This window comes from Paramormyrops kingsleyae, chromosome 5 (assembly GCF_048594095.1).
Source record: "Paramormyrops kingsleyae isolate MSU_618 chromosome 5, PKINGS_0.4, whole genome shotgun sequence".
Taxonomy (NCBI): domain Eukaryota; kingdom Metazoa; phylum Chordata; class Actinopteri; order Osteoglossiformes; family Mormyridae; genus Paramormyrops; species Paramormyrops kingsleyae.
Window position 1 is genome coordinate 3,568,329 of NC_132801.1, and position 13,011 is coordinate 3,581,339.

General features: G+C 52.6%; 1 protein-coding gene across 3 annotated transcripts in view; it reads right to left on the reverse strand.

Annotated features, from left to right (window-relative positions):
• Window positions 1–13,011, reverse strand: part of sdk2b (sidekick cell adhesion molecule 2b) — a 160,414-nt gene that overhangs the window by 12,624 nt on the left and 134,779 nt on the right. For 2 of the 3 annotated variants that reach the window (XM_023816981.2, XM_023816980.2), the window contains exons 24-42: window positions 12,245–12,395; window positions 11,831–12,068; window positions 11,561–11,676; window positions 11,279–11,468; window positions 10,848–10,946; window positions 10,527–10,721; window positions 9,806–10,007; window positions 8,830–8,933; window positions 8,376–8,446; window positions 7,690–7,825; window positions 7,020–7,076; window positions 5,734–5,835; window positions 5,322–5,437; window positions 4,883–5,069; window positions 3,442–3,579; window positions 3,113–3,274; window positions 2,069–2,194; window positions 1,261–1,425; window positions 999–1,139 (exon numbers count right to left, since the gene is read on the reverse strand). In XM_023816981.2, the coding sequence (XP_023672749.2) occupies window positions 999–1,139; window positions 1,261–1,425; window positions 2,069–2,194; window positions 3,113–3,274; window positions 3,442–3,579; window positions 4,883–5,069; window positions 5,322–5,437; window positions 5,734–5,835; window positions 7,020–7,076; window positions 7,690–7,825; window positions 8,376–8,446; window positions 8,830–8,933; window positions 9,806–10,007; window positions 10,527–10,721; window positions 10,848–10,946; window positions 11,279–11,468; window positions 11,561–11,676; window positions 11,831–12,068; window positions 12,245–12,395 (2,696 nt within the window). Of the gene's footprint in view, window positions 1–998; window positions 1,140–1,260; window positions 1,426–2,068; window positions 2,195–3,112; window positions 3,275–3,441; window positions 3,580–4,003; window positions 4,513–4,882; window positions 5,070–5,321; window positions 5,438–5,733; window positions 5,836–7,019; window positions 7,077–7,689; window positions 7,826–8,375; window positions 8,447–8,829; window positions 8,934–9,805; window positions 10,008–10,526; window positions 10,722–10,847; window positions 10,947–11,278; window positions 11,469–11,560; window positions 11,677–11,830; window positions 12,069–12,244; window positions 12,396–13,011 lie in introns of those variants that run through there. The other variant, XM_023816982.2, reaches the window with a different exon arrangement.

Sequence of the window (13,011 nt, forward strand, 5' to 3'; positions counted from 1 at the left end):
CCGATGACACGCACCCACCACAACTGTCTACCGCCAGAGTCGCGGTTAAACAAACATTTCTGGTCAAGGTGAATGTGAGGGTGGGTGTTGGGTGTGTGTGTGTGTGTGTGTGGGGGGGGGGGTGTTCGCCTGGCTCCGAAGGCCTTGACAGTCCTTCTTTGTATCCCATAAAAAAGGGCCTCTTGTGTTTCCCCTCTCAGCCAGAATGATGTTTCCTGACCCGTGCAGAGACCAAGCTGGCGGAGACTCCATGCTGAATGCTGACTCTGCAGAGGCAGAATGCTGCTGTCGGACACAAGCCGGCCTCCTCACCTCACACACCGGCCCCCTCTTCCCCTCACCTGCTATCTCGCTCACTCTTTTCTCTCCCCACTCTCGCTGGCGTTCTCTCCGTCCCCCCCTTGATTAGTATCCATCACGATTTCCCTCAGAGGTCCAGATGCTTCCAGACAGCTAGACTGAAGGCTTTATGTGACCGATCAGAGCCGCCTCGCTGGAGTACCGCAGGATTCCCAACAGCCTTCGGTGAAGCGTGACCTTCTCCACGCCCCTGACATCTGTCAGTGGGGCATCGCCTCTCAAATAAGACGGCAGTAAGAGGGACTCAAGGATGATTGAAGCACAGAGACCCAGTAAAGCATGACCTGCTACAGGTCTGCTGAGCACAAAAGTGCTTAAAGGCTTCTTATTTGAGTTTTACTGATGATGATCCTCTGAGACAACCCTGAGAGAAATTGTTAATAGATTTCAGATGTCTTCTCCAGGCCTTACTAGATAAAAAATTTGAGCTTCAGTCATCAAGGGAACGAGGATTATAGACCTCAGCCTTTGAGAACTCAAATTATTTTTGACTTTCAGTCAAAGGTAATATAACTCCTACAAAAAGCCAATGACTAGTCACGAGTATCGTGGAGGGGATTATGGGCGTGCCACTTCTCAAGCCTGGGGAACTGTCACCCCCGGGATTTGCCTCACGTCAAGGTTCTGGCCCTGCTCACCTGAGTCTGACTTCTTGGCGTACTTCTTGCTCTGTCCTCGGATGATGAGGATGAACACTAGCAGGAGGATGAAGATGAGGCCCACCAGGGCCACCACGACCAGAAACCACCACTCTTCATAGAAGGGTGCCACCTTTTGTGCTGGAGGCAACATTTTTGTTGATATCACATTGCAGAACTTGTGAAGAATTTCTAAGAAAACAGTTTTAGTTGCAGAATGATTTGCTAAGCAGAGTAAATGCGAATTTATGTAACGGCTGACCTGATATGGACGGTGAAGGGGGGCTGGGGGACCCATAGCCATAGTCGTTCACACCGATGACCCGGAAGTCATAGCTGACCCCTTGCTTCAGGATGTCCATGCTGAAAGTATATGATGTCACTTCCTTGGGGATGTCCTTGATCAGGATGTCCCAGAGCCCCTCATCTGTATCAGGTGGGATGGAGGGGGTGGGTTAGGGGCTGCCTGGGAGCAGCTGAGGTTGTCTAGAGCCACCAGACCTTCCTTTCTGTGCTCATTGCATCGGTGTGGAGCCTCGTAAGGCCACCTTATCTGAAGCATAGAACACAGTGGCTTACAGCTCGCCTGACGGTCACCTCTGGGTCCTAAAGCTGTCAGCTAGGAGGAGGCTCCCAGCTAGCTATAAGATGACAGACTTCTCCTCCAGGGTGCTTGGTAAGTGATAGCCTTGATCGTCATTCCCCTGTGACATGGTGTTTCCCTGCAGCATCGGAGGGTGTGCATGGTGTGTAACCCCCCAGGCCCAATCTGCACACTACCCCTTTAAAAGATGTAATCAATCTGCCATTGCTCACGTCCCTGCGTGGCCCCCTGCCCAGCTCATTGTTGAGTAAGACCGAAACTCAATACCCCCACAGTCGCAGTCCACTCATCGCGATCGAACTGCCACTTGTCACACTGCCCTACCACCCCCACCCCATATGCTGCCCTTTGATCCTGCTCCTGTGCACATCTGCTATGCGGTCCATCATTTGATGCAGACATGCCATGTGCCTCACAGACGGTCCCAGAAAATTCTAAGGAATTCCCCCCTTTCCTAGTCACTTACCCGAAGGCCTGGCCTCAATGACGTAGCGTGTGATGGGCGCCCTTCCAGGGTCCCCGCTGGTCCAGTGAATCGTGAGGGCCGCACCGTAGCGTGATATGAAGGGGTCTCCAGGAGGACCAGGGGCCCCTGGGGCGGGGTGAGACAGAGCGGTGTGAGGAGAGCCTTAGGGGGGTCTATAGGAGAACCAGCGGCTTCGGCGGTAGGGTGAGAGGGGGTGTGAGGAGTGGGAGTGGGGGGGTCTATAGGAGACCCAGTGGCTTCGGCGGGAGGGTGAGAGGGGGTGTGAGGAGTGGGAGTGGGGGGGTCTATAGGAGAACCAGCGGCTTCGGTGGGAGGGTGAGAGGGGGTGTGAGGAGTGGGAGGGTCTATAGGACGGTCATATCCTAATTAAAATATGAGAGATGGTTCAATGTCACAGTAATGGTGCTTTTCCACTGGCATACAGGAACTGACCGGTATCCGAGCCGTACTGTGAAGAAACGAGTTTCAGCGCGGTTCCATCTCGCTTTGATTTTCCACTGCAGAAGGGTCTTCTCAATTCACCCAGTGTACATCATGATTTACTATGTGCAATTACTATTATTATTATTATTAGTATTATTATTATTTTTACTCCACTAGCATGTCTGTGATACTCGCCATGTTATGTATCAAACGCTTAGCTTTTGTTTGCGTAAATTTGCATTACAAATCCATTCTGTTCAGCTGTTCTGTAGTACTTTTTGAAGTAGGTTGGGAATTTTTTTTTTTTTTTTTTTTAATAAAGTAGGTTGGAAATTTTCAAGTTCTGAGTTAACAGGAATGCATCATCTGGATGTGTGATACTACTAATAATGAATAATATATAGAATATACACTTTTCCATAGATATTCAATGTGGAGGACACCAGCATCTCTGTGCATTTCGACCAATCAGATGGAGGCAAGGCGTCCAGCTCGGTTTGGTGATACTGTTGGCTCAGATGCCGCACGGTTCCTTGTAGCAGTGGAACAGCACCGTAAGCTGAAAGCTGGAGAAGACTGCTGATGAAGTGGCTCTCTGACCTTCTCCAGGACCGGTGGTGATGTTGGCCTCCACCTCAGGGCCATACGTGAAGGTCTTGGCCCTGATGCGAAAGTTGTAGGTGACGCCATCGGCCAGGTCTTTGATTTTCATCCAGAAGGGGGCGCCACCCTTCACGTCCACTGTCACAATCTTACTGATGCCTGGGAGGGAGTTACCATAGGCCAGTTAGAACGCGGTGTGTCTTGAGGTCTGTTCTGCAGCACAGAAGGCAGGTTAACACATGTATACACTAGATCAGGAGGGGTTACTCAGAGGTGACAGATTAACTGGTATTTTTAAAACGGTACTGGTAGGAGGCAGAGTTTACCATCCACAGGTGTGCAGGGCTCGTAGACCAGACGGTACCCTTCAATGATGCCATTAGGATACAGTGGCTCCCCCCAGGACACGTTGACGGAGGTGGTGGTGAGCTCACTGAAGTGGATGAAGCTGGGAGCACTGGGGGCTGCGGTAGAGGAAACAGCATATGTCAATGTAGGCGGAGTCAGATCACGGGGGTGGGGATTACACACGGCAAGGTGAGATGAGGCTGCACCTCACTGACCCCCAGAGGGAAAGTTCTACAACAGCATACCTGCGCCATTTGAAGGTCATACCGATCCAAATGCCACGCTTCCAGAAACAGGATTATGTGAGTCAGCCCCCTTGGAGAGGAAAAAACGGCGACCAGTAGCAGTCACGTCTCTGTGTGGTCTAAGCTAATCCTCCACGGGTTCGAATTCCAGCATGGAAACGTACAGACAGATTAAGCAGAGGAGGGAGATGATGGAAAAAGGCGCGTTTGTTTATGCAGCCAAACGCGCTGGTTTTTGGGGGGGGGCACTGCAGTCAGGAAGCCCTGGGGGGGGGGGGGGGGTGGCAGACCATCTCCGGCGTGGTGAGGCGGAGAAAAGCAGCCTTCCTGCCTGTGGGTCACTCTCACAGTCTGGTCCGGCCACAGTGGGTCTCGGCCGACGGGGGCCAGCCGCTCGGGGCCTCCAGAGGCACAGGGGGCCACAAAAAAAATGTTTTTTCTGCCCTTTTGTCACTGCGGATTGTCGAGGAAGGCCCCGGGACGGCCAAACACAGGCCCCATTGTACCACCCTGCCAAAAAATCGGCCCCAGACTCCCTCCCCTTTCCCCTCGACATGGCTGTCATACGCTTCCGTCTCTATGGCAATGTGGTGCCACTGAGCCAACCCCCGAGAAGATACCCAGATGGGATTAAAAAAATGAGAAAAGTTCCCTTTCAGAAAAGAGGGATGGAAAACGTATTTTCCAGAGGCTGGATGGTGGCCTTCCTGTGCGGGGGGGGGTGTTTGGCGGCCGTGTCCCTCATGCTGTTGGCCGGGCTTCTCCGCTGAAGGGTTGGCAGCTTCCCGGTGCCTCGGACGTGTCCTAAAAGCCAGAGGAGAAGCCCTTTCCCCCACAGCCCGGAGTCTGCTTCACATCATGTAGCCCAACATTCTGTAGGCTCCTGTAGGACTGCAGGCTACAGGAATAGCCTGTGTTTTGGTGTCTGGAAATTTTCCTTTGTCACTTGCACATGTTTCTGCTCATTTCAGCCTCAGTCACCTGCCCAGATACCCTTGTAGAACCCCGCATCCTGTTTACCCTCAAGAGTGTCCAACTGTGTCCTAATGATGGGCATTATTTAAATATACTGTATGCAGTATTTTATTTAGCTTATTGCACCAGCAGGGGGAGTGATGACTAAGGAGCAGGTGTTCATAAATGTTTATAAAGGCCCCTCCTTTGCCCACCTTACCTGCCTGCTGGGTGCGCCCCCTTGTGGGTGGGCTACGAGGGCCGTCACCGGCCGCATTGAAGGCCGCCACACTGATCATGTACGTGGTGTAGCCGGTCAGGTTCTTCAACTTGGCGCCCCCCTCTGGCAGGAAAAGGGTGCGTAGCCGTTCCGTATCGTTTTGCCGCTGGAACTCCCAGAAATAGATCTACAGTGGGGGCATTGGGGGCAGGATAGCATGGTTATGCTGGAGCTAAAGTCTGAATCCCAACAGAGTGACTGAGTGTAAAGGTGTTTCCTGCAAACTGAAGTAACAGGATCAGCTCTGTGGATAAAATGCTGTCTGTCTCCACTGCGCTTCCCTGCTCTACCCAGTACTGCTTCTATAGAGAAAGCTATACAGCATAATAAAAGTGTGAAGTGACAGATCAACCCTCACATTCTGCCCCCCCCAGCTTACCTTATACCCCTGAATGTCCCCATTTTGAGTTTCCAGAGGAGGGGGCTCCCACGTCACATCAAGCTGGGTGGCCGTTGCTGATTGGATAGCAACCTTTTGGGGTGGAGCTGTAGGAACTTCATGTCGGGGGGGGGGGGGGGGGGTAAAGAAAAAAATCAGTGCTCTTTACCAAAAAGGAAAGATTGGGTTTGACTTGCATTGCGTGTGGAGGGTAACCTTCTGTTTGTTCAGAGATCAGAGGCAGGAATTCAGGCGATCAAAAGGGACTCAGGGGAAGCTCAACACAGCCGCAGCTCAGCGAGTCCTTACATCTCCCTGTAAATATTTGTCTAGATGCATCGCAGTGGACCTGTTGAACGTATCATCACTTTGGGGGGATTTCTGGAAGATTCTGTGCCACCGGTCATCTTACCTGCCTCTCCCACAAAGACCTCATGGGGCGCGCTGGTGGGCCCATCCCCCACGGCGTTGTACACACTCAGCCGGATCTCATATCTCTTGTGCTTGCTGAGGCCTGCGGGGCAAAACACAGAGACATGAGCCAGGGGTGAACAGGGACATGCTGGCCGGGACGTCTCCGCATGAGGGGTCTGGCCCAGAACATCATGGAACATTGTAGAGAAAGTAGAAAAGGAATGCAAGATGGATGGCAGGAGTACACTGTGACGTATGTTAAAGAATCAGTATCTCTCTCATTCCCTGGCTTATGTCCTAATAAAAAGTGTAGGGGCCTCCTGCGTGAGCTCAACGCTCCCTGATGGGAGGAGGCCCGAGGAAATGGATCCACTCAAGGCAGAGAGGAGCTGGATCCTCCACCAGAGCAACGTGTGAAAGAACAAAGAGCAGGAAAAAACCAGAGCCTGGGGTTCTACTGGGAAAGGCAGGTCAGAGCCCGGGTCCTACAAGGAAAGGCAGGCCCAAGCCTAGGGTCCTAGTGGGAAAGGCAGGCCAAAGCTCAGGGTCCTACAGAGAAAGGCAGGTTTAGAGCCAGGGGTCCTACATGGAAAGGTAGGCCCAAGCCCAGGGTCCTACAGGAAAAGGCAGGCCTAAGCCCTGGGTCCTACAGGGAAAGGCAGGCCCGAGACCATGGTCCTATAGAGAAAGGCAGGTCAGAGCCTGAGGTCCTACAAGGAAAGGCAGGCCAAAGCTCAGGGTCCTACAGGGAAAGACAGGCCTGAGCCCAGGGTCCGACAGGGAAAGACAGGCCTGAGTTGGGCTGCAGAGGGTTTTCTACTGTGCTGAAGCTTGACTATGTTATCTCCATAGGTGGGTAAGTGTGTGTGTGTGTGTGTGTGTGTGTGTGTGTGTCCTTCCTACTGAGCAGTACTCGAGAGGAACAGCATCTACAGAAAGTACAAGAGAAAAACAGCAGAGTAAACAGCATATTTAAAACGGTCTGGGTGACAGGAGGCAGTGACCTGGCAGATGTTGGGAGGACACTGACTGCAGCACTGACAGTGTCTTTATGTGAGAAACAAACGCTGAAAATAACACAGACCGCATCAGGCCCTGGCAATGAATACAGGGGAAATATGAGTGAGAGAGAGAGAGAGAGAGATGGAGACAGGGAGGGAAGGAGACAGAGAGAGAGGGAGAGAGAGAGGGAATGAGGGAGAGAGAGACAGGGAAAGAGGGGAAAGCGAGACAGAGGGAGGGAGAGATATATTGGGAGAGAAGGAATGAGGTGTGAAGACTTACTGTCCAGCTCATGCTGAGTGAGAGATGTATCACTCAGGTTGCGTATGCTGTAGGGGGCTGGGGGGAGGTGGGGTGCAGGGTGAAGAGTTTGGGGTCAAAGGACAGGGAGACAAGGGGGGAGAGACAGGAGTTAGTGCCCTTATTCACACTGCCTGACAGTGCACTGCAGAGGTCACATGTCAGAAAGAACTTGACCACAGCAAAATCTAAACAGTAAGCAGTAGGACCCTGAAAGGTGAGGGTGACTGAGTGGGGGTGTCTGTACAAACGTACACAGATATCGCATGTAATGCATGTCTGTGCAATCGTGCACAGATATCGCATGTAATACGTGTCCACACAAGCGTGCATAGATATCACAGTGTAATGCAGGTGTGCGCGCATGTAAGTGTCCCACTGTGAGTTCTGCCTGTCGCTGACGTAAACCTGATGGGTTTAGCGGTTAAGGAACAGGTGATTCACAAAGGTGGGGCTTTATGACCACGTCTACAGCAGCTCCCCCCCCCCTCCGAAATCTGTGAGCCAAAGGAGAGGCTTTGATTTGTCCATCCGTGTGTCTTCCAAGGTTATGCTTGGACTTTACTACGAGTGGGTAACTGGAAAGTTGGTGACATTGGAAAACATCTGAAAGCAAATATGGGCCGGGGGTGGGGGTCCACCAGGCACTCACAAGTCAACTCGGTCCAGGGGGCCGATGGGCTGTCGGCAGAGCGTTCGGAGAAGCTGCGCAGTCGGTCATACAGCAGCTCTCTGTACCACACCCGAAATCCCAGCAGGATCCCGTTTATCTGCTCTTCTGGGGGGGGCTGTGGGGGGCGGGCATGTGTGACAAAACTAAATAAAACTGAGGTACCTATTCTGGGGAGACCCAGAACTCCAGCTTTGCTCCTCTCCGGTGTCTGTCCGCTCTGAGGATCTCTGCCCCCTGCAGGTCAATGCCATACTGCACTCCCCCATAACATCCTGCTGTTTTTCTGTCTGTCAGCACAGCCACTCCATGGACCAAATCCCTGCCAAATATGATCTCTGCAGCTCTCAGATATGGGAGGGCGTGATCTCGTCCAAGGCTGTGATTGAAGGATCTTGAGTGTCTCCCTTCCCATAAAACACGAAGCAACAAGAATGAGCAAGAGGCTGGATCTTGTCATTAATATTTCTCCCCTTCGCTGCCTGATTATGCTGCATCTGAGCCAAGTGGAGGGGGCTCTGTGGAGCAGCTCATGTTTCTCCTGACAGCGGTTTGCCACATGTGCCTCTATTGCATTAAGCATAGAGCTCTGCGTTAGCATGCGGCGCTGCTAGCCGTGTTAGCACACGTAGCATTAGCGTCACCCGGCATTAATGTAACATCCTTACCTGCCACCGGATCAGCACTGAGGTGGTGGTGTGCGGGGTGACTGAGAGGATCACGGGAGCCTCATCTGGGGCTGGGGAGTACAGGGCCGGGGTGGGGGAGAGGGATAAAAGTGAGTCTTTGTTGGGCCTTTGAAGACCTAATAGCAAGATTGGTAACACAGACAACCTCACTGTGACATCATGTGACATCATGTATTTTCACCTCTGCCAGGACTGCCTCGGGTTGCCCGTATTCTCTCACACAACAATTACACACACAATTACGCAATAGGCACAATTACGCAACAGGCACAATTACACACCCACTTCAGCCCTGCGGCTCGACCTGGATCAGTGTGAAAATGAAGACAGTGTGCCTCACATAAACACTCCCCCTACTGGTGGAGATAGAGAGAGACAGGGAGAGAACGGCTCTGGTGTCTTGCTATGAGAGGTCAAAGGTCAGAGGTCTCACCGTCCTGCAGGGTAGTGATAGCCTCGCTCTCCTCGCTGTACTCGCTGTCGCCGATGTCGTTAGTCGCCTTCACCCGGAACTGGTAGGAGGTGAAAGGCTTGAGTCTGAGGCAGGGTGAGAGCCAGCAGAAAGGGGGCATCACAAACGTGGTTTTATCCCATCGTGTCCCGTCCAGCTTCCCCCCCTCGCAGAATATGTAGCTGGTGAGTAGTTTCAGGAGAGCATAGCTGGTTAGAAGAACACGCTGCTTCAGCATCTCCTAAATACGAGATGCGTTTATTTAATGTTTGGTGTAATGGCCCACAGGGTGGTCTGCATGGCGGGGCACACCGCTGAGAGGCAGGGGGATTTACACGCGTGCAGCATGAAGGAGGCACTTTCGAGGGGGGCAGCTGGGGGGTGGGGGCCTAGGCAGGAATGAACACGCGGTAGCGGCTTCACGCTGATCCTACATGGTGAAGCTCATCTCTGCCCGGACATGGGACTCGTTAAATATGTCAGGAAAACAGGCATTAATTACCGTCTGTCAGAGACGTGTTGTATTTATCTCTTAGCATACTGTTTGTTTGCCTCACACACCTGAAACTTATTCTTATTTATATGTGCAATTATTCTCCTTTTCATGTTATTCTGTTTCTACTGGGTCATTTTTAAAACATCTTTTCCACTATGTCTATTTGCCTACACTATTTGCAGTCTTTGCAGTGCACTGTCTTTGCAGTTGCAGTGCGCTCTTGTTTTGCAGTACCTATTTGTTTGTGTGCACTTTACCTGCTCCTGTGTGCTCCTGAGACCCAGGGGGGAAAAATTTACTTAAAATTTTGATTTGACAGGAAGAGAATATCAGCATGGTCACACCCCCACGCCTGGTCATCTTACAGCCCTAACTGCCCTCTTTAAGGAACAACCGGACACAGTTTTATGTTATCTTATTTGAGAAGGAAGCCCTGCCCAGTCTCCCAGGCCCCACCCCCACCTGTCCACGACATAGGAGCTGGCCTCGTGGCTGACAGAGGCCGAGTGCACTGTCCAGTTGCTGTCCGGCAGCTCCCGGGACTGGATCGTGTAGTACCGCACTGGGGAGAGCCCGTCACTGCCGGGTTCCCATGACAACAGGACGCTGCGTGCCTGCACATCCTCTTGTTGCACCGTGGGCCGGCTGGTGGGCTGGGGTCGGGCTGTGGGGAGGGTGGAGGGAGTGAATAGACCCGGCCTTGTTATCCAAGGCTGCAGGTTCTGCCCTAAACCCAGGATAATCCCTGGCTGTTCCCTCACAGCACATGCAGTACACATGGATATAGGTGTATGAAACTGCCCTGGACATTACTTCCACTGCTCTACAGTGACACCTACTGTCAGTCGACAAGGCTGCAGGTGGAATCGAGCAAAGCGCAAAGCTCTTGGGGTGGTGTCGAGCAGTGTTTCCCAGCCCTCGGGGATCCACATTTTTCTCCCTCCCAGCACACCTGTGCCAGGTATCAGGTTCTTGATTGTCTGGTTCCGGTGTGTTGGGAGCCAAACGTGGACTGTGTTGGGGTCCCCGAGGACTGGGGCGAGCCACACCGGCATGTCGGACAGGTCCCAAGGTGGGACTGCCAGCAGTGTCACACAGAGAGGGAGACGCACATCCAGACGGCAGGCCACAGTGAGACAGCAGCTGGGGTGCCAGTGAAGGCTTCCGGGGGGGGGGGGTGTACCTCTCTTCTCAGTGGTGATTACTATGGCCTCAGCTGCCTCCCCCCAGCCCTTGCGTGTCTGTGCCGTGATGCGGAACACGTAGACTGACTCAGGCTTCAGACCCAGCACGGTGTACTGCCGTGCGCTGGGGTTCAGCACATCCACTGTCGCTGTGTTGCTATTGGTGGAGTTCAGGCGGTATGTGATCTGATAGGCTGGTGAGAGAGGAGGACAGACAGTGGGGGAGGTCACTTTAACCTGGGCATCTCCTAATGAGGAGCCATGGTTGGAGATGATGGTGACATTCCTGGATGGGCCTGAAGAGGGCGCACAGCACTCACCCAGGATGATGCCATTGGGCTGGGCGGGGCTCTGCCAGATCAGTCGGACCGAGTTGGTCCGGACTTCGGGGAACAGAATGCCCACTGGGGGTCCCGGGACTGGGTGGGGAGCAGATAGTTATTTCCTCATTTTCTGTACATTTTCTGTGTTGGTCAGTTTGCTGTAGTGTGCCACCCTGAACATGGATATTAGATACTCCAGGGGGCCCAGGAGGGGTGGCAGTGAGCATCTGTGTTTCAGGTTTTAATAAACTGCTTCAGTTTACTTGAGTTTAATTAAGAAAATAATGAGCTTAATGAAGGCATTCTTGAGGAACATGGATGCCTGATTTAGATTATAAACATAAAATATGAATGGACAGTACATACATATGACTTCTGCTGATATAAGGATTAACAGAACCTATTAAGGGTGTGTGGATTAGGATTACCATCATCGAGGGTCCTCTCCAGGATGGGGGGGGCACTGGGTGCCCCGTCGCCGATGCGGGTGAAGGCTAGCACCTGGATCTCATACAGGACATACTTGCCCAGCCCGCTTAGCTGGATGCTGTGGGTGGTGTTGCCCTCAACCATCCAGAACTGCGGCGACACATCCGAGTCTTTCTCTTTGTACACCACCTGTTCAAGGTGATAGGTTAGAGGTCAGAGGTCAAAGTCATTTTCTGACTGACCACACCCCTGCCGTGGGAAGAGATGGGGGGCCAGCGCACCTTGTACCCCAGGATGAGGCCGTTACGGTCTGGTTCAGGCACTTCCAACCAGCGGACCAGGATGCTGCTAGAGGTGGTGGCAAAGGCAGAGACGTTGGTGGGTCCGCAGGAAGGGACTGCGGGGGAAAGGGTCAGAGGTTAGTGGGCATGGGCATCGCTGGGAGGTTGCAGATGTTGGGCCTTTTCCGTAACGCTGCCAGAAGTCCTCGAGCTCCTCCCCCGGCACGTGTGTACAGGACCATGTGCACGTATGGCTGTGAGGACGCCCACCTGACTCCCGTGTCCGACCCCGGACTGACTGGCTCCAAGGCCCAGCGCCTATGCCATTCACAGCCTGCACCCGGACCTCATACTCGGTCCACTCTTCCAGGTCCTCGATGGTGAATTCACGTTCCAGGCGGTCGGTGATGACGTGGGTCAGTGCCCGGGCCTGTGGCCGGGTTCGGGAGTACTGGATCCGATATCCCACCAGCTCTGGGTTCCCATTGTACTCCCACTCTGGAAGGGGCTACCGGGGCAGGGCAAGTCACGGTTACTCCACAAATACACTCATCCATACTCCCACACACACTCATCCATACTCCCACACACACTCATCCATACTCCCACACACACTCATCCATAAGGTTCTCCGGAAGATTTCAAAAAGCACGTGGTGGACTGACATATCTCACAGTAACTCACCACCCAGCGCAGCCACAGGCTGGTCTCGCTGGCTGTGCGCAGGGTCACGTTGACAGGGGCCATGTCGGGTGGGGCCTGCATGGTCTGGATCTTCCGGGATGGCTGGCTGGGGGGGCTGGTGCCTACAATGTTGACCTGGCGCATTCGAAACCTGGGGAAGTCGTGGGGACTCAGTAAGATCAAAGAGTGCAGGGCACAGTGTGGACAGAGAGGTTTAGAGGTTCAGTATTGGTGTAGGACACATTGTCAGTTTAGAGGTACAGTATCAGTGTAAGATACAGTATAAGTGCTGAGGTACAATATCAGTGCAGAGGTACAGTACTGGAGTAGGATACTGTGTCAGTGCAGAGGTACAGTATCTGTATAGGATACCGTGTTAGTGTGGAGGTATAGTAACAGTGTAGGATACAGTATCAGTGCAGAGGTACAGTACTGGAGTAGGATACTGTGTCAGTGCAGAGGTACAGTATCTGTATAGGATACCGTGTTAGTGTGGAGGTATAGTAACAGTGTAGGATACAGTATAAGTGCTGAGGTACAATATCAGTGCATGATACAGTATCAGTGCAGAGGTACAGTACTGGAGTAGGATACTGTGTCAGTGCAGAGGTACAGTATCTGTATAGGATACCGTGTTAGTGTGGAGGTATAGTAACAGTGTAGGATACAGTATCAGTGCAGAGGTACAGTACTGGAGTAGGATACTGTGTCAGTGCAGAGGTACAGTATCTGTATAGGATACCGTGTTAGTGTGGAGGTATAGTAAC